The sequence below is a fragment of the Delphinapterus leucas genome, chromosome 10, assembly GCF_059928025.1.
Source record: "Delphinapterus leucas isolate spDelLeu-1000000601 "Yukka" chromosome 10, BTC_Dleu_Yukka2, whole genome shotgun sequence".
NCBI lineage: Eukaryota > Metazoa > Chordata > Mammalia > Artiodactyla > Monodontidae > Delphinapterus > Delphinapterus leucas.
In genome coordinates this window covers 21,295,144-21,318,532 of record NC_143138.1, presented here as the reverse complement: position 1 = coordinate 21,318,532, position 23,389 = coordinate 21,295,144, and the positions used below count along the sequence as shown (strand labels likewise).

The 23,389-nt window shown below is 44.6% G+C and overlaps 1 protein-coding gene and 4 non-coding genes across 5 annotated transcripts; 2 read left to right on the top strand and 3 right to left on the bottom strand.

The window, feature by feature from the left end:
* Positions 1–1,347: 1,347 nt before the first annotated feature.
* PRSS16 (serine protease 16) lies at positions 1,348–9,777 on the bottom strand. Its single transcript, XM_089918470.1, has 11 exons — positions 7,564–9,777; positions 6,627–6,726; positions 6,355–6,484; positions 5,457–5,580; positions 5,110–5,187; positions 4,976–5,023; positions 4,230–4,520; positions 3,335–3,476; positions 1,758–1,937; positions 1,533–1,678; positions 1,348–1,458 (listed from the first exon to the last, which is right to left on the bottom strand). Exons 1-11 carry the CDS (start codon positions 7,867–7,869, stop codon positions 1,348–1,350), a joined length of 1,656 nt encoding a protein of 551 aa, XP_089774596.1. The 5' UTR covers positions 7,870–9,777.
* On the top strand, positions 9,539–9,612 carry TRNAI-AAU (transfer RNA isoleucine (anticodon AAU)). Its single transcript has one exon. It is a non-coding gene; the product is annotated as a tRNA-Ile (tRNA).
* A 2,628-nt stretch (positions 9,778–12,405) lies between the features above and the next one.
* TRNAL-UAA (transfer RNA leucine (anticodon UAA)) lies at positions 12,406–12,488 on the top strand. The gene has a single exon. It is a non-coding gene; the product is annotated as a tRNA-Leu (tRNA).
* Positions 12,489–17,738: 5,250 nt separating this feature from the next.
* Positions 17,739–17,811, bottom strand: TRNAR-ACG (transfer RNA arginine (anticodon ACG)). Its single transcript has one exon. It is a non-coding gene; the product is annotated as a tRNA-Arg (tRNA).
* A 1,442-nt stretch (positions 17,812–19,253) lies between these two features.
* On the bottom strand, positions 19,254–19,335 carry TRNAS-CGA (transfer RNA serine (anticodon CGA)). Its single transcript has one exon. It is a non-coding gene; the product is annotated as a tRNA-Ser (tRNA).
* Between the last annotated feature and the right edge of the window lie 4,054 nt (positions 19,336–23,389).

The following is a 23,389-nucleotide window of genomic DNA, read 5'->3' as shown; positions in this document are numbered from 1 at the left end:
AGACCTCAGCATGAGGGGCTGTGGTTAAAGAGCAGTAAATGGTACAGGGTAGCACCCGGTGAGCTGGGATTAATCCTCAGAAGAAGAAGAAGAAAAAAAGTTACTCCTCAGGGTTTGGAGTCAAGAAAGGCAGGGAGTGACTTCCTCACAGAATGGGCTTTATGGCTTCTGTTACCATCCCAGCCCCCAAACCCTTGTCCTGACTTGTCTTTACTTCTCCTCCACTTCCCAGCTTCGCAGAGGCACTCAGTAGCCCTGACTTGCTAATTCCTGCTCCTGGTGTCTGTGGCTCTGAGTGCTGAACAGGGCACTGTTGGCAGTGCTAAAGCAGGCTAAGCGGGACCCTTAGTACTGGGGTCGGACCCCTTGGTACTGGGCCCAACCTCTTAGAACTTGGGGGTGTCCCCATCAAGAAGGTTTGACCAGAACCCTAAATCCCTAGGGCTGGAAGCTGGAAATGCCCGAGAGTGACATTTAATTATGGAAAAAGATGGTGAGTGAAAAAGATGGAAAACTGAAAGACAGAGAAAGACAAAGATTAAGTGACAGGAAGAGAAATAGAGACAGTGGGGAAGAGCACAAGGGACAGAAACAGAGCCTGAGGGAGAGAGATATTGAGAAGATAACGAAGGAGAGACGGAAAGTCTGAAGAGAGGGAAATAGAGGCAGAGAGAGAGTGAGAGAGAAAGTGACTAAAGGGACACAGGGACCAGAAATGAGAGACAGGAGTAGAGCAGTGGAGATAACTAAGGACCGAGCAAGCAAGAGAGGAGAGTAGAGGAGATGCTGACTGGGAGACAGGGACAGAGACACAGACACAGAGAAATAAACAGAAACAGACTAAGACACAGAGAGAGACAGAAAGAAAGATATCCAGAGAAACAGGAGGAGGTTGAGAGACAATTAGAGACAGAGACAAGTTAGACAGGAAGAGACTGAGGGAGGAGGACACAGTGAGACAAACAGTGAGAAGCAGAGACAGGTCAGGCTCTGAGGTCCAGAGAGAGACATGAAGCAAGGTGCCCAGTCCAGGAGCTGAGCAGAATTTGAGACACAAGCTGATTTGCAGGGGGAGGAGATGAGCATAAAGAGCCATATTTCTTTGACATTTAAAATAACAACATTCACGATGAGAAGAATCACTTATATTCACATAACTCTTTGTAACAAAGCACTTTTAGTTGGGAGTGAGGACATTTGCAGACACAAGTCAGTTTTATGCAGAACAGGTGCTAAATCCGAATTCCTGGGAATTTCCTCTTTCAAAACAAGCTTTCTCTTGTCCAATAAGTGTATTGGACTTCCAGGACTGAGGTGGCCACATGGGGAATGGTGAGGATGTGGGGCTCAGACCCCACCCCTAACCTGGCTCTTCTTTGCCGGACCAAGCCAGGTCTGCAGCTGCTGGAAGATGTTCTGTGGCGAGGTGGAGAGAATTTGGACAGTCAGACTGCAGCACTAGTAGAGAGCAGGAACATGCAAATTAGTATGCAAGTGACAGTGCAAATCACCCAGCGCTTTTTCTCGCTTACCTGGCGTGCTAGGCGGAGGCTGGGGGAGTCTGAGGGTCTCTCAGGTGCCATGTCCAAGCAATGAGAAGCATTAGGGATGAGAAGGGCTGATTCTGAGGGTCCCAAAGGCTGTGTTATACTTAGCACATGCCAGGGGTCTACATCCCCTGGAAAGAAAGGAGAGAATGGTGTGTTGAGCTGGGGCCAGGTAGACACTAAGGAGTCAGGTTCTGATAGCATGCTCACCATTAACAAACAGCACTTGGGTGGCCCCTGGGGTCTGGCCACCATAGTAGGAGTTTGTCTGGGACACAGCCTGGGCTATGGATGAGGCTGAAAACCCGAACACCTGCTCACATAGCTCTAGTTGGGAGGGCAGAGCTGGGAGCTGGGAGAAAGGGCATCCAGGGACCTCACAGGTGACATCTGTGGAGAGAGGTATCCATAAGTGTGGAGTACATAGCCAGCCCCCTACCTCTTTAATAATCGTTTACAGAGCTCTCCCTACTGATGATCAAGACAGCTCCAGACCCTCCTTTCAATAAGTTCATGGTTCCTGTCAGAGACATACTCAGCCCCAGACAGTGATGGCCCAGAATGATCAGGGCTGTTATGGACAAAGGCCTGGGGTAGGGGTGGGGCCGTCTCAGAGGGAGCACAGTGGGCTCAGGGACGGCATCCTGCAAGGGATAAGACCTTAAGGAATTAGCCGGAGTGAGGCAAACAAAGAAAGAAAAGAGGAAACCGCATGTGCGAAGGTCTAGAGGTGAGAAGGAGACTGCAGTGCTGAAAGCACAAATTGGACCCCTGCTTAATATCCATAGCTCCTCTGTGCTTTCAGGGTAAATCTAACTTCTCAGCCTCACATTAATTCATTCCTTCCTTCACAATTTATTTGAGCACCTACCATGTAGTCAGATATATGTTGAACAATATATTGGGAACATAGTGACAACAAAACAGCCCCAGGCTTTGCTGTCACAGGACTCACAGTCCAGAGGGGAGATAGGCAATAAAGAATGTATGGTAAGACTGTGGAAAGTGCTAAGGAGAAGAACAAGGAGCTAATGGGGTGGGGCGCAGGGAGGCAGACTTATCTTGCGAGATCTGCCTCCCTTCCTGAGGAGGGGACATCTTGTGTTGAGACTTGAAAACGAGTAAACTGTGTGAAGAGGGGAAGATAAGTAATCCAAGAAAATGCCTGAGGATTAGGAAGATTGGTGTATGGGCCGGGTGGGGGTGTGGGGGTGTGGGGGGGTGGGTGTCAAAATATGCAAAGCCCTGTGAGGAAGCTGCATTGTATGGGTGAAGGGAAGTCCTAGAGACCAGAGAAGAGGCTGGGTCAGGAATCCAGGCAGGAGAGCATGGGGGTCCCTACCAGGACAGCAGAGGTGGGAAGAGAAAGGGGTTGGGTGAACTGCAGAGTTGTTCAGGATAAAGAGTGAGCAAGACTCAGTGATTGACAAGCTATGGGGATGATGGGAAGGAGGCACGCAAAGCACTGTTAGGGTTTCTAGCCTGGTAACTGGAGAGGGTAGGGCCATTCCTGGGACAGGCACACAGATGAAGAGCAGATTGAAGGGACGATCACTCATGTTGAGGGCTAAGTGTGTGAGTGAGAAGGTACGTGAGGGCCAAGCACACACGCACACTCTAGTACGGCTGTTCACCCCACAGCCCACACCTGCAGGTTAAACGAGGCCCAGCAGTCCGGCTAGTTGTCCTATGGAAATGAAAACGAGTCCAGACTACCTGTTAGATGGCTTGTCTGGGCATAGCACAGAATGTATGTTTTGGGGGTGAGGGTTAGGCCAGTCACTCACAGTAGCCAAACTCGGTACAGGTCTGGTACAACCACTGCCGGTCGCCAACGCCGGCCACTTGGGTTTCTGTGACCTTCAGCTGTGCCACTGTCTCTGCTCGAGAAAAGCTTAAACACTTCTGACCCAGGCTGTGTGTGACGACCTAGGGGACAATATACATATATACATACATACATACATACATTCCTCCCTTCCCCCCATCAAGCCAGGGCTGGAGCCATAGATCCCTACAAGTCAAAAGTCAGAAGTCAGAAGAGTGAGTCCCTGAGTTCTCCTGGGATTCATTCGTCAGAGGTGGTGGGGACCTAGGTCCCTGTAGGTTAGAGATTAAAGTACTAGATGACCAAGAACATCTTACCTGTGAGATCTTGGGCATGTGAGAATATCTTAGATCTCAGTTTCCTCAGCTGTGCCTACCTCGAACTATTGTGAGAATTCAATGAAATAATAAATGTGAAGCACACTGCACAGTACTTGGTGCAGAAAACGCTGGAAAAGTGACAGCTGGATTGTAGCTGTGGATTCCGAGGCTGGGAGCCCGGTGTCTAGGAGAACTGTGTCCCCAGGGCTACCGTTTTTCATTCTATAAATACTAATTGAGAGCTTGCTGTGTGCTAGACGCTGTTGCAGGCTCCAGGAAGAGGCCAGAACAAGGTAGGCAAGTTAGATAGTAAGCATAGTCGTTAACATTTGCATACGGTGTGCCAGGCTCCTTGTTATGTGTTTTCCATGCCCCTACTTCATTTCACCTCCGAGGTCCCTATGAGATGTCATACCCATTTTACAGATGAGGAAACTAAGGTGCAGAAGGTTTTACGCTTGACGAAGATCACACAGCGGAGGTGGAGCAGGAACCCTTGTCTGCCGACTCCTGGCCGTGCTCAGGGGTGCTCACCTGCACTGCCCGACGAAGCCCGCAGTAGGGCGCAGGGCTGCTGCAGTTGTCCCGGTCCCCGAGGAGGAGCCCGCAGAGCTGTCGCACACTCAGCGGCGCTCCCGCTTGCCCGTCGTACTGCACTGCCCCTCCCACGAGTGCCTGCAGCGCCCCCAGCAGCTCTGCCTGGTCCGCAGCGCGCCCCAGGGACCCACATGCGCCCAGCTCCGCTCGCAGCGCTGCCTGAGCCGAGCGGCCCGCGCGCAGCCGTCGCTCCACCTCCGCAAAGGCTGCGGACGCAGCAGCCCGGCACTGTTGGGAACGAGAGGCAGCGTTGGCGAAGACTCGGACCCGGGCCCCGGCCTTTCCCTTTCCACGACCTGCATCCTCCCTGGGCTCCCCACTTTCCCGGCGCCAGATTCATCCCGGGGGCTGTTGAACGCCACTCAGACCCGAAGCCCCGCCCTCTTCCGGCTCCTCCTCCGGGTCGTCCCCCAGGCCCCGCCCCACAGCGGAACAGCCTCCTGATAGGGTCTTCTGTCCCCAGGCCCCGCCTCCGTATCAGCCCCGCCCCTGTTGGGTCTCCTCCCTTCTTGGTACCCGGACCCATCTTCAGCTCCCGCCTTCTTCCCAAATCCACCCACCTCTCGGGTCTCCCAAGTCCCTCAGACCCCGACACCTTGCAAGCTTCAACCTTTTCTTTTGGCCCCCATCCTCAAGGCCTCTTCTCTCTCCCTATCCCCCTTGGTCTGGGCCCCACATCCTACCTCCAGGGATCCGCCAATCGCAGTGTTCATTAGGCTTCTAGACACCACCTAAAGTCCGACCGCCGGAGAGTATCAGGTGACTCCGACCACTGAGGCCCTCCTCCCCACCCGGACCCACCGCCCGCCATCCTTACGTCATTATACTCGGAGAAATCCAGTATGGCCCGCACCGGAGCGGAAGAGGCGACGGAGGCGAAAATGAGATGGGGAAACTGAGGGAGGAGAAGTTGTCAGCCTGGGGGCTTAGGGACTGGGATCCCATATCTTCCCGCCCCTGTGTCACTCACTCGTTGTGTGATCTTAGGCAAGTCCCTACCTTCTATACACGGGACTCCCCTGAAGGCAGATTGTAGGAAACTCTTCTGGGCGGAAAGGAGAGTGTGGGAGGAGGGAGTGTGGTGTGCAGGTATTCTGTTATCTGAGTTGGGGACCCCGGAGTCCAAGTTCCCTCCCCCCAGTCCTCCCAGAGGAGTCCCGGGACCTTCAGCCTGGCCCAGGCAGCCAGGGAGCCGGCATAGGAGCCTCCGAAGCAGAGCCAGGGGCTGGAGAAGGAGACGTTGAAGAGGCGGGAGAGTGCGAGGCGGGCAGAGACCACATCGGCCAGCCTAGGGTCAGAGGGGAGGCTGGGTCAGTCCCCAACACCGGGAATCCCTGAAGATTCCCCCATTGTATAGGCGGAAATGGAGAATGGAGGGAGTCTGGCCAGAAGCTAGGGCTCTTTTCTCATGAGGTATTTCTGAGGACTCCGCATGCCCACAAACTCATTTCTTCATGAGTGCCTAGGTCAGGAGAGACCCATCTGGAAAGCCTCCACCATTCTCTTCCAGACTAGGTGGGAGAGGGAAAACCTCCAAGGCAGTTTGGGTGAAAATCTAGCCTGTAGGAGAGATCAGAGAGTTAACTGGGGAGCCAGAGCCAATCAGAACTTGTGGCCATTGCAAAGCTTTTGTCTTTACTCTGAGTGTGATGAGAGATATGTGAAGGATTTGAGCCGGGAGAGAGGTGATCTGGTTTATGCTCTAATGAGCACTCTGCTTCATCTGGAGAATAGACTGGAGGGATCAAGGGCAGAAACAAGGAGACCAGTGAGGAGGCTCTGTCATCCAGGTAAGAGATGCTGGTGGTCTGGACCAACAGGCCATAGTGAGACAGCAAAACGTAAGAATACAGTGGAAGGGGGGGTTGGGGGAAAGGGAAGGAGAGAGACCCAGAGATGGGGAAAGAAAGAACAGGACACTGAAAGACAGAGGCAAAAACATGGGACCAGAGACTCAGAGGTCAACTTCGGGCAGTGGAGGAGAGAGACACAGATGCAGAGATGCCAAAACACAGACATCCTTAGTCCCATGACCCCAAACACTTTCCCTACCCCTACTCACGCATGGCGGCTGGACAAGAAGCGGAGCTGGGCCACGTCGAGCCCCTCAGCGGGTATACTCAGGCCATAAAATCTATGTTCCAGACCTATCACCAGGGCCCCCCAGACTGGGGCCAGGGTTGCAGGGTGCCCTGTGAAGAGTCCAGAGGGTGTGTGTGTGAAGTGGGTGTCAACTCCTGCAACCCTCAGACCTCATAGCACTGCAATATGCAACTCCCCTTCCTGGCCTCCACCAGCTACTCATCTATGTTTTTCCTCACCCTTGCATCTTACCTCTCATCACTGAACCAGGCCCAAGGCTGCCTTCGCCCCCCAGATGCAGGAATACAGGCCCATCCTGGCTGGTCCAATGTTGGTCATTTACCCAGTACCGCTAAGAGGTAGGATGGGGAAGAAGAAATGGGATTGTGAGAGTTCTGACCTGTTCTTTATTCCCTGTTCGCTCCGGTCTCTCTCCCTAATGGATCTCTGTATACCTGTAGTATCTGAAATAGGCTTGTTTATTTACGTGTTCATTTCTCTCCTCTTTGTCTCCTCATCTAGAATGTAAGATCTACAAGAGCAGATATTCTTGTCAGCTTTTTCACTCTTATATCCCCAGGGTCAAGAATAGTGGCTAGCACTTGGTAGGCACTTGCAATATATTGAAATAATAATTGTAGAATAAGTAATGAATGCAGATGGATTTAGGAATAGGGCCTACGTGAGATGACCTCTGGAGACTGTGGATAGAGTAGGTGTGAAAAATGGTAAATCTGTTCATTCATTCAGTAGATACCTTCAAGTGCCTATTGTTAGCCAGGTCTGGTTCCAAAGATGGTCCAGATTTTTGCTCCATACTGAGACTTGGTGGTGGGTTTAGTGTGTAATCTGAAGGATGCGGGGGCGGTGTTGAGGGGCAGCGAGGGAGTGAGAGTGAATGACAGGGAAAAGGAAAGACTGAAGGACAGGACCTGAGGGACAAAAACAAGTTGGAGGCTGGAGAAAAGAAGGGGAGATTAGGGGGTAGAGAGCAAATCCAAAAAACAGAGGGGCTAGACTAAAGGGCCATAAGGGATTCTGACAGCAGGCATCAGATAAGACTGAGGGGGAGAGGGATGGGGAGACAGAGGTGTAGAGATAGGAACGGAAAGCAGAGACCAAGGGGCAGGGTAGGGAGACTAAGGAGGGGGGCAGGGGACACAGTGGTCTCCCCCTCTCCGGGCCTCACCTGCAGGAAGGATCGTCTGTCGGAGGCATTGAAGGGGTCCAGTGGTTGCTCCAGCCACCCCTCTTTTGGGAGGGCCACACCTCCTGGGTCCAGGCTCAGGCCCAGGCCAGAGCTCCCCTGAAACCGCTGAATGTGCTCACCCAGGCGCCTAAGGAGGGAAGCTGTGGGACGTGGAGGGGAAAGAGTCAGGCCAGGCCCCCTTAGGACCCCCTGCCTGACACTCAGGATCCTCCTACCTGGAGCTGAGGACCCCCAGAGGGAAACCAGGAGCAGAGGGCCCAGCCACAGGACAGGCCCAATGGCCATGGTGTCCAGTCCTCTGTGCAAGGGCTCTAGGTGCTGTGTTCTCCCCGCTCACTCAAGACTTCATCTAACGTTCCCAGGGCTGGCCTTTAAATTTATAGTCTTTGATCAGGAGCTCCGGTTTCTTTCCAGACTCCTGTCCTGGGACAGGTCAAGCTTCTGTTGGAACCACTAAAGCGAGGCAGGGACGCCAGAGTCTGTATATAGAGACCTGCTGGTGTGGCCCCTGGATATCCAATTACTTCTCTCTCTGCTCCCGATTTTCTCCTCTCTTGCCCCCTGATCTCCCTCCCCTCTGGCCCTCAGTCTCCCTGCCTGTGCCTCAGTCTCTTCTTTCCTTCAGTCACCACTTCTTTCTACCTCAGGACCCCCTCTTCCTCTCTCTGCCCTCAGCACACTTTCAGTCCCCCTCAGTTGCCCCAACACTCAATCTGTCCCTCTCTTTGTTTCTCGCTTCTCTTTCAGTCTTCTCTCTATTTCAGTCTCTCTCTCGTTTAGTCTCGCCATGTCTATTTTCCAGTGTCCCCCTTTTTCTGCCCCTCATCAACCCCCCCACCAACCATCTGACCCACAATCTCACCACGTTCCTTAGAGTCCTTAGAACACTTTGAGTATCTCAGACTTGCTCCTGCTGTTCTCACTGTGGATTCCTCTTTCTCCATAAACCCTCATGTCGTGCTCCCCCACCTCAGCCAGATCTCTATCCAAAGGTCAGATAGGTCTTCCATGGTCAGACAAATTGTCAAACCTGTAGGTCTCCTTTATTCTTTACTCGTCTTCATAGCAACATAGTAACATCACTATCAGAAGTATACATATTTTATTTATTTATATGGTTCATCATCTGTCTCCCAGACTCGAAAGTAAGCTCCACGGGGCTATGGATTTTCATCTCTTTTGTCCATTGCTAAATGTTGGGTCCTTACTACGGTGTACATAGTGGGCAATCAATAAATGTTTGTTGAGTGAATGACTAATCCATCAACTAATGTTGCTGGTTCTACTCTAAAAATTTATCCAGAATCCAACAACTTCTCCCCACCTCCAGCTCTCTCACTTTCTTCTAGCCACCATCATCTCTGACTTGGACTATCAACAAGCCTCTTAGCTTTATCTGTATCTTCAAAACGGACATATTTTACTTCTGGACAATGCACCCTTTTCAATAGTTAAAGCAGATGTACAAGGTATGTTTGATGGGTCACAAGACAGGTTGTTCTAGTTAGCATAAAGTTCACACCAAATCATGTATAATTCACAATGACTTCCCCATATTGCAATATGTGAGGTGGCAACCTTGTCTGGGTTTGGTTTCAGGGTAATGCTTGCCTGGTAAAATGTGTTTGGAAGAGCCTCCCCCTCTTCTACTTTTTGGACGAGTTTGAGAAGGACTGGTCTTAATTCTTCTTTGAATGTTTGGTAGAATTTACCAGTGAAGCCTAGACATTTGTTTGTTGGGAGGTTTTTGGTTACTGATTCAATCTCCTTGTTAGTAATAGGACTGTTCAGATTTTCTGTTTCATCACGATTCAGTGTCGGTAGGTTGTATATTTCTAGGAATCTATTTCTTCTAGGTTGTCCAATTTGTGGACGTATCATTTAGTTCTAGGTGGGCACAAGAATGTGAAACCTGTTATTTTATGTGAAAAGCAACCCCACCCCCCCCACAAGTGGCCGGTTAGCTCAGTCGGTTAGAGCGTGGTGCTAATAACGCCAAGGTCGCGGGTTCGATCCCCGTACTGGCCAGTACGTGTTTTTGGCTCTTCAGTTACTAAATAATCTTCCTGCAGGCACCTATCAAATTGGAAATAACCTCGCAGACATAAAATTGGGATTAAATGTTGACTTAATTTGTTCTTCAGCAATGGCACCTACCTTCCTTGTCACCCCACCTGCTTTCCCCGCCCCCGCCCCCCCCCCAGCAAACATAGTCTCAGCAAGAAGTGAAATTTAGATGTTTCAGGTTTGACAAAGGTGCATTTTCATCACTCAATACTTGAAATACAAAACCAAAGTTCATTTAAGGAGGGAGCAATGTTGGTAAGGCACAGTCCCTTTGAAACCGCTTATGACTGATGTTTTCTGGGAGGGGGCTTAAGATAGGCTTTCGGAGGCTAAGTGGGTTGACATATTCTATGGAAGCATGGTTATTGGGAGGAACTGCTGTTGTTCGGTTGGCACTCAAAGGTATGTTTATCGGAGTGAGTGCCTCCCTGGCTGGCTCACTTTCAGAAAGCAGGGGTTGACAGTGATTGGTTGTCATGCAAACATGTTCACAAAACAATTGTCATGGATAGATTGAATTGGTTTAAATTCAGGTCTGGTGGCTACTTGTCACCACTGCTACAGGACAATCAGTCTTTTCCTAAGTTTGTGATTAGTATGTGTTCTCAATATTTTACTTTGGCATAAAGCAAAATTAGTTGTTTAAATATCCAAGTAATGTATAATAAAAACACTGATTTTTATTATTAATGACTTTTCATTAATTTTTAATGACTTGAGGGCATTATGCTAAGAGAAAATAAGTGAGACAGAAACAGACAAACTCTGCGTGATCTCACTTACATGTGGAATCTAAAAAACAAAATCAAAATCGAGTTCACAGACACAGAGAAGAGTCTGGCGGTTGCGAGAGGCAGGGGCTGGGGGATGGGCTAAATGAATGAAAGGGGTCAAAAGGTACAAATTTCCAGTTATAAAATAAGTTATGGGGATGTAAGGTACACCATGGTAAAATAGTTAATAGCACTGTGTTGAATATTTGAAAGTTGCTAAGAGAATAAATCCTAAAAGTTTTCATCACACAAAGAAATATGTAACAATGTATAGTGATGGATGTTAACTAGACTTATTGTGGTGATCATTTTGTATATACAAATGTATATACAAATATCAAATCATTACATTTTATACCTGAGATTAATATAAGGTTTATGTCAATTATACCTCAATAAAAATACTGACCAAAAAAGAATTACAATAACAGAACAATAGAAAAACTCTTGTGTATGTCAATGTATGGGGACTCCTTTCTCTGATATGCCCTTTCTTGCACCCACTACTCACCCCTCCCAATTCAGCTCTGACCCAGACATTGACAGGCCTGGATTTCTCTCAATATGCAAAGGCAAGAATCTCTCAGGCCATGTCTTTGCTCGTTAGCACATAGTATCTAAAAGGCCAGAGACAGAACCTGGCACTGGACGGACCAATGAAATGAGTGACATATTCCTTTCTCCTGGTTTTATAAGGCAATGGAAGACATAGGTTTTTGAACTCAGTAAGCATTGTGCATTGCCAACAAGGGATGGACTCCTTCTGCATCAATGATTTTAAGCTTGAGGAGAGTTGCCCTTGGACCTTTTGTGTTTGTATGTTACAGCTGACACAATCCTCTCATGTTATCTCATATTCTGTATGGGATGCAGAACCCACAGATAGGGAGGGCCGACTGTAAGGAACTTAATCAGCCACAAATTTTGGTATCTGAGGGGGTTTCAGGAACCAATCCCTTCAGATGCAGATACCAAGTGGTGACTGTATTTATTTATTTTTGTGGCTTGCAATAGATGTTTTATGATGTTTATAAATTACTTCTATTCCAAACCCTACTTCAGGATTTAATTTCATCTCTGGTTCCAGAATCCTTCACAGACTTTCAACACAACTCCCCAAATACCCATCTGAAACCTGTTTTAATGAGTTCTTAAACAACCCAGTACCCCAACCCCGAAGTGTCTGGCAGCGTCTTACTGACTTGGTAGATTATGTACACCTGGCTCAGCACTTAGCACATAGTAAGTACTCAGGAAAGAAATTTCATTAGTGGAGAGTTAGAACTTCTGTTTAAAATACTTCCTTATTAAAACCAATGTCCTGTATTCAAATTCCAAATTCCATATGCTTGCACTAGGGTTTTCCAAATGTACTCCAAGAGGAACTTGTTTCGATATTAACTGTCCTCTGATTCCAAACCTGAAGCCCTTACCTGGACAATTAGATTCAGTGGGTTTGGAATGGGGCAAAACAGTGTTCTGTAGTGAGTAATAAAACATGTACGTTCCACCTTTGTAGAGTCTTGATACATGGTTCATGAGGCTGCATTCTCACCACCTCTGTTATACCACTTCCTTTCCTCTTTGGTTTTTCTTTCCAGATCCACTAAAAGAAGTGTCTTCTCTTGAGCATAGTGAGTTGGGTCTGGAAAAGTATGTATTCCTGCAGCATCATGTGCTTTTTTTTTTTTGTCATAATATTCCTCATCTTAATGTAAGTCCATAAGATCAGCGGTGGTTCAGTGTTTTCCTAACCCTGGTTAAAGCGTGGCACAAACTTGTGATTAGATAAACTAATAAACTAGTGAAAATAAACGTTTTCATTAGTTTTTTCCAAGAAACATTACAAGGATTTGTTTTCTCTCTTTAAAGCTTGGTCCCAGATTTCACGTGTGTAAAATTATTCATAATCTTCCAGGGACTAGGAAGTCTAATTAATTTTAACCCAGTAATACTTGACCTGTTACCACTGGGTCGCAGCACCGGGATGGCCGAGTGGTTAAGGCGTTGGACTTAAGATCCAATGGACGTGTGTCCGCGTGGGTTCGAACCCCACTCCCGGTAACTCCTTTTTAGCGGATGTCTTACCTGAAAATGAAAATTCCTTGTACAAAGTTGGAAAATAGTCCAGCATGCAGATGTCGCTGAACTTCTTCTATCCAATCTGACAGGATCTATCTATAATTGGGTGAATTAGACAGTTTAGATATAACGTAAATATTGACATATTTGTATCAAAATCCGCTAACTTAGTTGTTTTCTATGTGTTCCTTTTGTCCTTTGTTCCTTTCTTTTATCTTCTTCCTGTCTTTGAAATATATGAGTATTTTACATGATTTGATGATATCTCCAGCATTGCCTTATCATTTGTATGTCTTAAAAAATCATTAGTTGTTTCCCTAGGGTTTTCTATATACAGCTACAATTAATCAAAGTCCACCTTCAAGTAATGTTATGCTGCTTCCAGTGCAGTGTAAGAAGCTTGTAATAATATACTCCCTCCTATAGTGTGTGTTATTGTCATAGATTTTGCTTTCATATATGCTGTAACTGTACAATACGTCACTACTACTTTTGCTTAATACAGTCTATCATTTTTAGAGTGAAAATTGGGAAAAAGTATTCCTTATATGTACCTCCATTATACGTACAGAAATGGATATTCATTCTTTTGTATTCCTTTTTCCTGAAGTCCATCTTATAACATTTCCTATTTTTCAGGTCTGATAGTAATGCGCTCTTCAGTTTTTGTTTGTCTGGAAAGACCTTTATTTCTTCACTTTTGGAAAATATTTTTTGCTTGGGTTAACAGATTTTTTTTTAATTTCTTTTTTTTTAGCCTCTCATCACTTTAAAATGTCATTCCGTTATCTTCTGGTATACCTAATTTCTGATAAGCCTGCTGTTTTACATAGATAGATAGATAGATTGATAGATAGATAGGTGATAGATAGATAGATAGATTGGAATTCTCTGACCTTGGAGCTGAGGTTTGATGTACAGGTTTCCTCTGCTATCGGAAAGTAGAGCATTCCTATAAAACCTTTCACAAGCTGAATTGGTGTGAAGTGAAGAAGCAGTTACCTTAGGACACTTCTTGAACATGGATGCACAAAATAAATGTAGGTAAAGCACAGATGCTCACAGACACAGTTCAAAGCTATAGCGGCTTGATGCTGAGATGCTGACTGTAGTTCCTGGGGGAGGAGCTTGGTGGTCCCACCCTTGCTGCTCCTGATGCACGCTGCCTCTATAATGGCTTTCTACAAAACAGGTACAAATGTAGGTCTTTCCTAAAAATGAAGTGGCAGCAAAGTGAACTTTTGAAAAGTGAGGGATATCTGTATTTCATTATCTTGGGAAAATACTCGGCCATTAACTCTTCAAATATTTTTTCTGTTCTTTTCTCTCTCTCTTCACCTTCTGGGATTCTGATTACGAACATATTAATCAATAATTCTTCAGTGCTCTTTTTTTCTTGGTGTTTCAGCTTGGGTAGTTTTTAGGCCTACCGTCAAGTTTATCACTTCTTTTCTCAGCTCTATAGAGTCTACTAGTTAGTCTATCAAACGTATTTGATAGACTAACTACTAGACTAGTTAGTCTTACTGTGTGTGTGTGTTTAAATTTAACATATTTATTGGACTTTTAGTTTGCAACAATCTACTGAAATGTGTCATCTGTTTACGTGTTGGGGTAACGTGGGGACCTACTACTTTCCATTGGCATCTGAAATGGGTGCGGTCTCGAGGGACTAAGCCCGTAACCTGTGGGATCTGATGCTATCTCCAGATAAATAGTGTCAGAATTGAGTTAAACTGTAGGGCACTCAGCTAGTGCTGTAGAATTGCTTGGTGGGGGAAAAACTCCCATGTAGTTGGTGGCCAGAAGTGTCAGAAGCAAAGTGTTCTTGTGTGAGTAGTGAAGGAGACACGCAGGAGGAAAAACAGGTTTTTTTTCTAATGCACTTCTCAGCCACACATTCACCCTTTTAGACTACTGTTTGAAAAGGGTTCTGGGCCTTTTAAACATTTATTTTCTTGTGCCAGCTGGCACCGAAATTTTGTCAGCAGGGGGTGCAGGAGAGACACAGTAGGAGGAAAGAGTTTTGCTTTCTGGTTCCAGGAGCTCCTGCAGCCGTCAGCATCTCCAGCATCCAGCTCCATTCTACTGACTTCCAAAATAGTAAATAAAAGAAACTGGATATTCACAAATCCATTCACAAATATTTATTGACCACATCATGTGTGGTAAATATTCCAGGATGCAAAAAAGAATTAACACTGTTTGTGGGGATCATACAAAATAAAAAACAGTGGTTTCCAGTAACTGCTGTAGCTCTCATTGCAAACTCTCAGATGGTAAAGTCATTGATTAAAGACAAAATATTCAATGATGTGCAAAGCAAATCACTGATAATCTCATTGCATATGAGAGGGGCATTGTCATCTGATGAGAATTCTGAACTGTTCGGTGTCCAAATAATAATTTACAGTGCTTCATTCATGCCATGTGTGGAATGATTTTTCATGCAACTTTTTACATACTCCATCCAGTCTTTCCCTCTTTTCTTTGAAAACTTCCAGTGCCTGCCACCTTCAGAAACCACATCTATAAAGTAAACATCAGGCTCTTAGTTCTCCACATCATACAGCAATTGAACAACTCGGGTTTGATCAAGGATCAATTCCCCAAACTGTGTTCAACAAAATGAGGGCTAACACTTTTCAAAATTATAAAACCTATGGAGACAGCTCCACCAAATTGCAATCCAGGATCTTTTGTTTACTAAGCACGCTCTTCAATCAGCCAACCCACAGAGCCCTCTTGAACAGAAAAAGAAAAACAGTAAAGAAATATAGTGTGAGAAAGTTTTCATTTTCACATACTAAGAATTGCGTTTGGAGAAGAATACAGATATTTTTTGAAGTAAAGAACAAACAAATTCTTTGGAATATGACATTGCCATGGCGTCTGCTTCAAAGAACCACATCCTTGGCAAACTGATCACACTTTACTGATGTTGCTACATCAATAACCGCAAGAAGATGTGAGAGTTAACAAATAATATCACATAATAAGTAAGTTTAATTTTTCTAGTAGTCATATTTTAAGAAGTAGAAATAAACAAGTGGAATTAATTTTAATGTTTTAACTCCTAATATTATCATTTTAACATGCAATCAATAAAAAGTTAATGAGATATTGTACATTCTTTTTTAAAAAAACTAAATTTTAGAAACATGTGTTAATGGCTATTGTTTTGGACAGGGCACTTCTACAACATTCTGGGGGAAAGGAAAAGATACTCACTTCACAGTATAATCTCTGTAGATTTTTTTGGGGGGGGGCAGGAACGTTCCCAATATGCAGAGTTTTGAAAAAACCTAGCTTATCTCCTTTAAGTCCAAGAGTGATTTGATTATTATATCAAAGAAAGGTCTTTTTGTTTATTTGAGAGGGAGGTTGAAACGGACTTCTTTCTAAAACAAGCCTCCACCACCACCACCACAAAAAAAAAAGTATTCAATGAAACACGTTTATAAAAGAGAAAAACAAACCAAAAATCTTGAGAATAGAAAAGTCGGTTACCTTTATTGGTTAAAGCCTAGTGGAATAATACTAAAGTTGTGAGCGTCTCCATATAGATGTTCTATTTTTTTTTTCTTCTACCGTGGAAGTTCCCTGTTGATGTTAGCTGGAAAAAGTGGGTAATAAAATACAACGCACTAGTCCAGTACTGCTTAAAGTATGGTCGGCGGAATAGCAGCAGAAGCATCACCTTGCTAAAAATTCATGGGCTGCATCCTAGTACCAATATAGAATCTCTGGGAGGGAGGGAGGTGAAGCCTAGAAAACTGGGCTTAATACTTTTTCTTAGCGATTCTTCTCCGCGCTAAGATTTGAGAAGTATTTACATCAGGAAGTTCCAAATCCTTTGGACCTTTCTTCTCTCCCCACCCCTCTCCCCTTTTAATTCGGTAACAGCCCAACAGATGAGGTATCAAACGAGGTCTAGACGCGTGGCAGGTTCATTCTTTCGGTTGCCGGCACCCCTCACAACGCACATTGTCCAGAGTCAATCAACTTTTGTAAGATAAATACATGAATACCAACAAATGAAAGTCTCCTTTGCATGTTTTTGTTCCTTTCCCAGCTTCACCTTGATTTCCTTCCCAGGCTCCTCCACTCGGCCCCAAGCGTCTGAAGTCACGCCCCAGGAACACCTAGAAAGGAGACCCAGCTGTTGAAAGAGACACCACCCCCAAATTGCCACTTTCCTCTTCTCCTTTGACACCGTCGCCCTCTTCTTCTCTGTTTAACTTTTGTCTAGGATCGCTTACAACTCGGAACACTTTCTTAGTCTCAGTCTTCGGCGGTGAGGCTGCCGCGCTCTTCTAGTTGAGATCCGGAGCTGGGCGGGGAGATAAGAGTCTGAATAGCTTTCTCGGGTGTCAGGGCAGATCTTTGCCAAGATCGCTGAATTGAGGGCCTAAGGGGGACGCTATGATTTCGTTTGTCCACAGAAGCGGCTTTCCTGCTTCAGTTTCTCCAGTTGATGTCCCTTCTTTTTCCTCTAGGACCGATGCTCAGAGACAGAAAGTGTGCAGGGGAAGAGCCTGAAGAGTGAGAGCCCTGCCCAACGGGGGAAAAATTAATGAAGAAAATACTGGTCAGACTTTGTTTCTTTTCTTTGACACTTCTTTGATCTTTAAAAACTAAGATATACTTCACATTCTATAATATTCACATAAAAGTGTACAATTCAGTGTTTTTGAGTATATTCCCAGAGTTGTGCAACCATCGCCATTATCGAGTTTCAAAACATTTCCATCACCCGCAAACCAACTCTGTACCCTTTCCCCAGCTCTTGGCAACTACTACTGCCGCTATGGATTTGCCTATTCCGGACATTTCATATAAATGGAATCATACAACATAAGGCTTTTTGTGTCTGGCTTCTTTCATTTAACATGAAGTCTTCAAGTTTCACTCATGTTGTAGCATGTATCAGAAATTCATTCCTTTTTATGGTCAAATAATATTCCGTATTTAATTTTTTAAAGTTGTCTTTCTAAAGACCTTTCTGTCAACTCCCCTTCTCAGTATCATTAAAAGAAACGAGATTAAAAGGACATTTCAGAAGAGAGACAACTTACGCATCCATTCAGACTTAACGGACAGCCAAAATTGCACTGTGTGGCGGACACCATGCAAGGCGAAGAACCAGGTCGAAGGACGTTAAGAATTTGTTTGTTATCAATTTGAAAAATGTACACAGAGACATATTTTTTCCTAAAAGACAAGGGAAGTCGAGCCAGCCAGGAGTCGAACCTAGAATCTTCTGATCCGTAGTCAGACGCGTTATCCATTGCGCCACTGGCCCCCCTAGTTACAAGGCTCTCTATTACTCATTATTCACTAGAATCATTGAGAAAACAGTTGATTTATGATACAGATGGAAGTTAGTTGTACAAGAAAGACCTATGGATTCTACTAAAACTGATTGGTTATCTTCGGGGTCAATTTGTATAAGTTACATTAACTTAAAATATTTATAATTATGAAAGAATTTTCTGCCTTGGAGCATCATGTATGTGATAGAACGACTGTGGTTAGCATTTTCCCCCCATTTACGTGCGTGATTGTCTGTATTGTTTCTACTTATGAACGCTTCTTTAACTTCTGCAGTCGGTTCATCTGTCCATTCATCAAGTCATTTCATTTTCCTTTGGCACTTACTGATGTTGAGTATGGGTCAAAAATTAGTGATCCATTTAATTTTCAATTTTGATATAGTGAAAGAGAAAGTGGAATAAAACACATTCTTGAGGTATTAATCATATTTTTCAATCTCACTCTCCAAAGAGCTGAAACTCTTTACGCAGGAAATAATTTCAGACTCTAAGCAGCAGGAAAAAAAATTCCGAAACACCCACCCTCCCAAATTAGGCGAAATGGGGGTAATAATTTAATAAAGGTAAACACTTTAAGAACCAAATTCATATAGGAACTTAGAAGTTCAGAGTTAATATAATTATAAAATTAGAGAATACCAGTATCATTACATAAATTGGCTAGCTATATTTAAGGGCTCAATGTAGGCGAAATAGGTATGTGGAGATACAAAAGTGTTTATAAGTGAGGGCAGTTCTTTGAGCGAGAAGTACAACAGTTTGGGTCCGAGTGCAGTCACGGTGCCCACAGCCTTTATCTGTACTCTTCCCTCGTTAGATTTATTGCGTTGGCGCAAGTTGTGTATCTTCTCTTTGCCTCGGTTTCCTCATTTCGATAGTACAATGTTTTAAAGAGCGCTCACACACACACACACACACACACAGATATTTATGATCCTAGACCTTCATGGTTCTCACTAGACTGTTTTGTTTTGTTTTTTTTAAATACCAGAGAACTCTTTAAGGAAGCTACCTGCATCGCCATTAACAGAGCGGGGAATTTTATTACAGATTTTTTAAAACAGAATTTCTTGTTTCTCTTTGCCTTTGGGACCTGCTGCTACTTTTAGATTTAACAGAATGGATACAAAACAAGCAGCTGTTTTGAGCGTTCACTAAGTCTCAGGCTTCCCGGGTACTGAGGGGTAGCTGCAGGTAGTTGGGCTGAAGGAAGTCCCGCCCCCGCGCTCAAGGGATTCACAGGTGCCCGCCCAGTTTGGAGGAGGATGGAAGAGCCAAAATACTGAGAGTGTACTTGGGACGGGACGGAAAGCTGCCTTCTTACTCCTCAGTTTGTTTATGTAATAAGACGAAGATTGAGAACCACACTGAGAAAGTCATTTCGTAAATTGAGTGGAAAAGCACTGAGAAACGCTGTGAGCAGGATTTGAACCTGCGCGGGGAAACCCCATTGGATTTCGAGTCCAACGCCTTAACCACTCGGCCATCACAGCTTGAGTCCCCAATTTCTATTTAGGGATCTAAAAAGACCATATAGGTCCCTGATTTATAATCCTGCTTACCAATTCTGGCCATCCTTGCTTATCTGGCGTGTTTACTTTAAGCAGTACGTAAAAGGAGATCACTCCTCAAGTCCCCTCATCAGATCTCTCCGCTCAGCCTCATCCAACTTGTCCCCATCCTGCCAGGCTCCAGGCTGCAAAGTCTCACCTCCTTGAGAGAAGGCAATATTCCAGCATCACAAGAATCCTTGATTTTCTAAAATTTTCTACAGTCTTCATGGATTGCATGGTTTAGCTTCATACTTGGCATTGAATGAAGTAAGAGTTGTATTAAGTGTGTCTACGATTCTGCTCATTTGTGTTCTCCACAAATACACCATGCCTTACTGCTAGGAGGACAATGTGGCAGGATCTACCAATATTTCAAATGCATATACTCTTTGATACAGCATTTCCACAAATGTAAAACATAGACTTGAACACATGAGAAATTATATTGTGTTCTAACTTATTCTCTGCAGCATTAACTGTAATAGTAAGATTGAGAAAAGCCTAGTTAGTCAGAACTATTAATTAGATAAATTATGGCATAACTACACAGTGAAATGCTATGCATATTTAAAACAAAACGATAAAGATCACTATGTACATACATAGGCTATAAAGTAGAAGCAAGGTTCAGAGCAATCTCTATAGAATGATACTATTGGAGATATATTTGTGTTAGATTGTATATGCATTTTACAAAAACAAAACAAAGCTCCCAGTTGAGGGGCTGGAGACTAAGGAGGTGGAATTCTTTGGAAGCAGGAGGAAGAAATTTACTGCATGTCACATTAGACTTTAGATGTTACCTATTTAAAAAATCAAATAAAGGCCCAAGAAAACAGTATGAATGAGGAAGTGGAGGAGAAAAGTTTTCTTGCCAGAGTTCTCCTCTGGAATGGTGACTAGCCCTTCCTTTCTGGAACTCAGCGATAGCCAGCACTCTGAAGGAGGCCTCACTTCGAGCCTCAGAAGGAGCTAATCACACAAATAAGATTTGAAGGCACTCAGGAAGCCTGAGGCAAAAAGGCAAGAAGGTTCTGGAATGCTGTCCAAGCCTAGCCCTGGACACACAGGGCACGGGAGACCTGGGAGTCTCTAGGAGAATCACCTGATCCAAGATCAAACGATTCTGGAATGTTCTTCAGACACTGAATTGGATCTTCCATTTGTGAGCAACCAGGACCAGCTCAGTAGGTCAGACCCACCATCTTCACACCCTGACTTCAAAGCCCTTGATTTGCTCTAGGATGTTCTGAAGGAAGTGGAAGAATTAGCAGAATTTAAATAGCTTAAACTTCCTCCTTTGGGTCTAGAAATACAACTTTAAAAGTTGTTTTTGTGTGTGTCTTGTTTTGTTGATTTGTTTTTGCAGAGAAAAGAGCATAGCTCTCTTTTTATTTTCTGTCTTGGCCAGAGTGTAGTTCTCTTTACAGCGGACAGTGCCCAGGAGTTGTTTTCATGGGAAATCCTTCACTCACTTCATAAGTGAGTGAAGTGACTCTGTATAAATCTCCAGTTTCCTGTCCCCAGTTTTGTCATGTAACCAGTGCACAGTTCTGGAGGTTTTATAGCTCTTCCAACAGAACACTTTGGAGAATTAAATAATCTTGGGGTGAAGACTGTGAAATCCACTTACAAATGAAAAAGCTCTTTTGAAATGTTTGTGTTTTTTTCTCAGCTAGATCTTGATTTTCTTCCTAGTACTTCTACACTACTATGGAATTCACCCCCAAGTGGAGGTGGGGACAGAAAAAGGAGGTTGTTTAAAATAACGTCGTCCAAAAGCAGTCACTGTTCATCCCGTCCTCCCTGTGTCCACCTTGGGAGTTTAACTTTTGTCAGGGATTCTTTTCAGTTCTAAATGTACCACATTCTTCTACACATCAACATTCCCCCAGGAGATGTTCTTTCTCTTTCCTCCTGGATTGACGCCTGCGGACTGGTATTTTCTTTAAAGCATCTTTGATTTTAAAATTTGTCCAAGTGTCTTTCTCAGTCAACTTCCTTTCTCAATTTCAGGAAGAAATGGGAGGTAAAAAGATATCTTAGAAAATGCCTCCTTTGATGGCTACGAAGACTCTTTCAGACTCAACTGACAGTCAGGACTGTATGGTGGGGCAGCACTTCTGGATGTGAAGGATCAGTTCAGGATAATTTCCTTTCAAAATGTTCTAATAATTGGTTTCAACATCACCCATTGGCCACTGGCCTCCCTGCACAAAAAGTCAATATCAACTTATACTTGACTAAACATAGTTGAAGTCAGAAAAGCAAATGGATGTTTTGGTGATTGCTATAGACTGAACGTGCCTCTCTCCCCCAAATTACATTGAGACCATCTCAGTCCCCAATGAGATGGTATTTGGAGGTGGGGGCTTTAGGTCATGAGGATGGAGTCCTCATGAGTGGGATTAGGTCCTCATAAAAGAGATGTCAGAGAGCTCTTTCACCCTTTCCTTCATCTGAGGACAGTGAGAAGACTGTTGTCTATGAGACAGGGAGCCAGGAAGCAAACTTTCACCAGACTGAGAACCGACACTAGTCTCCGGAACTGTGAGAAATAAATGTTTGTCCTTTAAGCCACCTGGTCTATGGTATTTTTGTTACAGCAGTCCATATGGACTAAAACTGGGATAGAGATGCAAATGAGGCGCACAGGACTGAGCCAGTTCTGGAAAAGTAGGCCCATTCACTTGTGATCAGTTTGCACAATATACATTTGCCTACAGTGTTCATATTTAAAACAACAAAAATCAGCTTTCAACTTTAGAACATATGGTAAGGTGGTGAAGGTCTCTGTAGACTAATTTATAACATATGATTGAAAAGCTGATATACCCCTGAGGTAGGTTAGGTAAGGTGTACTGTTGGCTCAGCCAGCTGAAGGCTCACTGCTTCTGATGGTCTTTCCGACTGGGTATAGAGAAAATAGCAGTAACCATATCAGGAGCTGCATACCAGGTACCAGGGCATGTGTTAATTTTCTTCATTAATAAAAGAACATCTGGAATAGCAGATGCAATGGAAATAATCACTTGACTAGATCTACAATAACTGTCATTTTCCACAACCCATTTACCTTCTACAGTTGAGTAAGTGAGTTGAATAGAAATTTGGTGAATCTCTGTCCCTGTATCTTTCAAGTTTTTGATGTTGGCACTAATCTCTAAAATCGGTCCAGGAATATCAGTATTGTGTTTTGTTTAATTATTTTCACAGAGGAATTTCTGGTGGCCTCTAATTGGCCTTCACTCCATTAGTCATGGAAATGATATAGAGATTCTGTCTGGAATTGGGGAAGTAACCACAGGGTGGGCTCAGGGATCCACTGTGCCCACAGTGAAATGGACAGGAGGCAAAACTTCATTGGTTGCCTGACCTTCATGAGTACCTACTGCCTGGTGGACAGCAATGATGTTTTTTATCTCTAGCAAGTAATGCCGGTTCCGAGCCATTGTCTAGTAATTCCTGAAAAGTCTGATTTTTTCCTTTTCCCTAATGCACAATCACTTTGGTACATGAGCGCAGGTCCCTTTAGGAAAGGCTAGGAGGAAGAATAACAGTATAAGCTTTTGGCAATGTGCCGGTGGACTTTCTCAAGGGGAAACAGAATTCTCTGCATTCAAAACTGGCTTGAGTCTGGGAGACTTTTCTGCTACAGATCAGGTCCAAGATCAAGCTGCCCTCAGGGTCAGTTCCTGGTGAAGCCTCTTTTCGTAGAAATCCAAATTCCGAAGAGAGCAACCATTTCCGCGGCGCCGGCTCATCTCTGATATTTTCCCAGGGACCCTCACAGGCCTCGTCGGAACCCAGCAGAGGAGAGAAGGGAGAAAGAGAAAAACTGCCCCGTGTGAACAGCGAAACCATGCATCGGCGCGGGACTCTCAGGCTAATTTCTTCCTTCAAACAAAGAGTAAGTGCGAAGATTTGTGGGGTTTGTTATTTTTTAGTATAAGCAAGTTGAAATCAAGTAGAAGTACATATCAGGAAAAAAACC

Coding starts and splice junctions, on each gene's coding strand:
- PRSS16 (XM_089918470.1), bottom strand. CDS start 7,869: ATGGCCATTGGGCCTGTCCTGTGGCTGGGCCCTCTGCTCCTGGTTTCC. Junction 5,024..5,109: donor ATTTCTCCGAGTATAATGAC/GTAAGGATGGCG, acceptor GTCGGACTTTAG/GTGGTGTCTAGAAGCCTAAT. Junction 3,477..4,229: donor GGCTTCGTCGGGCAGTGCAG/GTGAGCACCCCT, acceptor ATTGTCCCCTAG/GTCGTCACACACAGCCTGGG.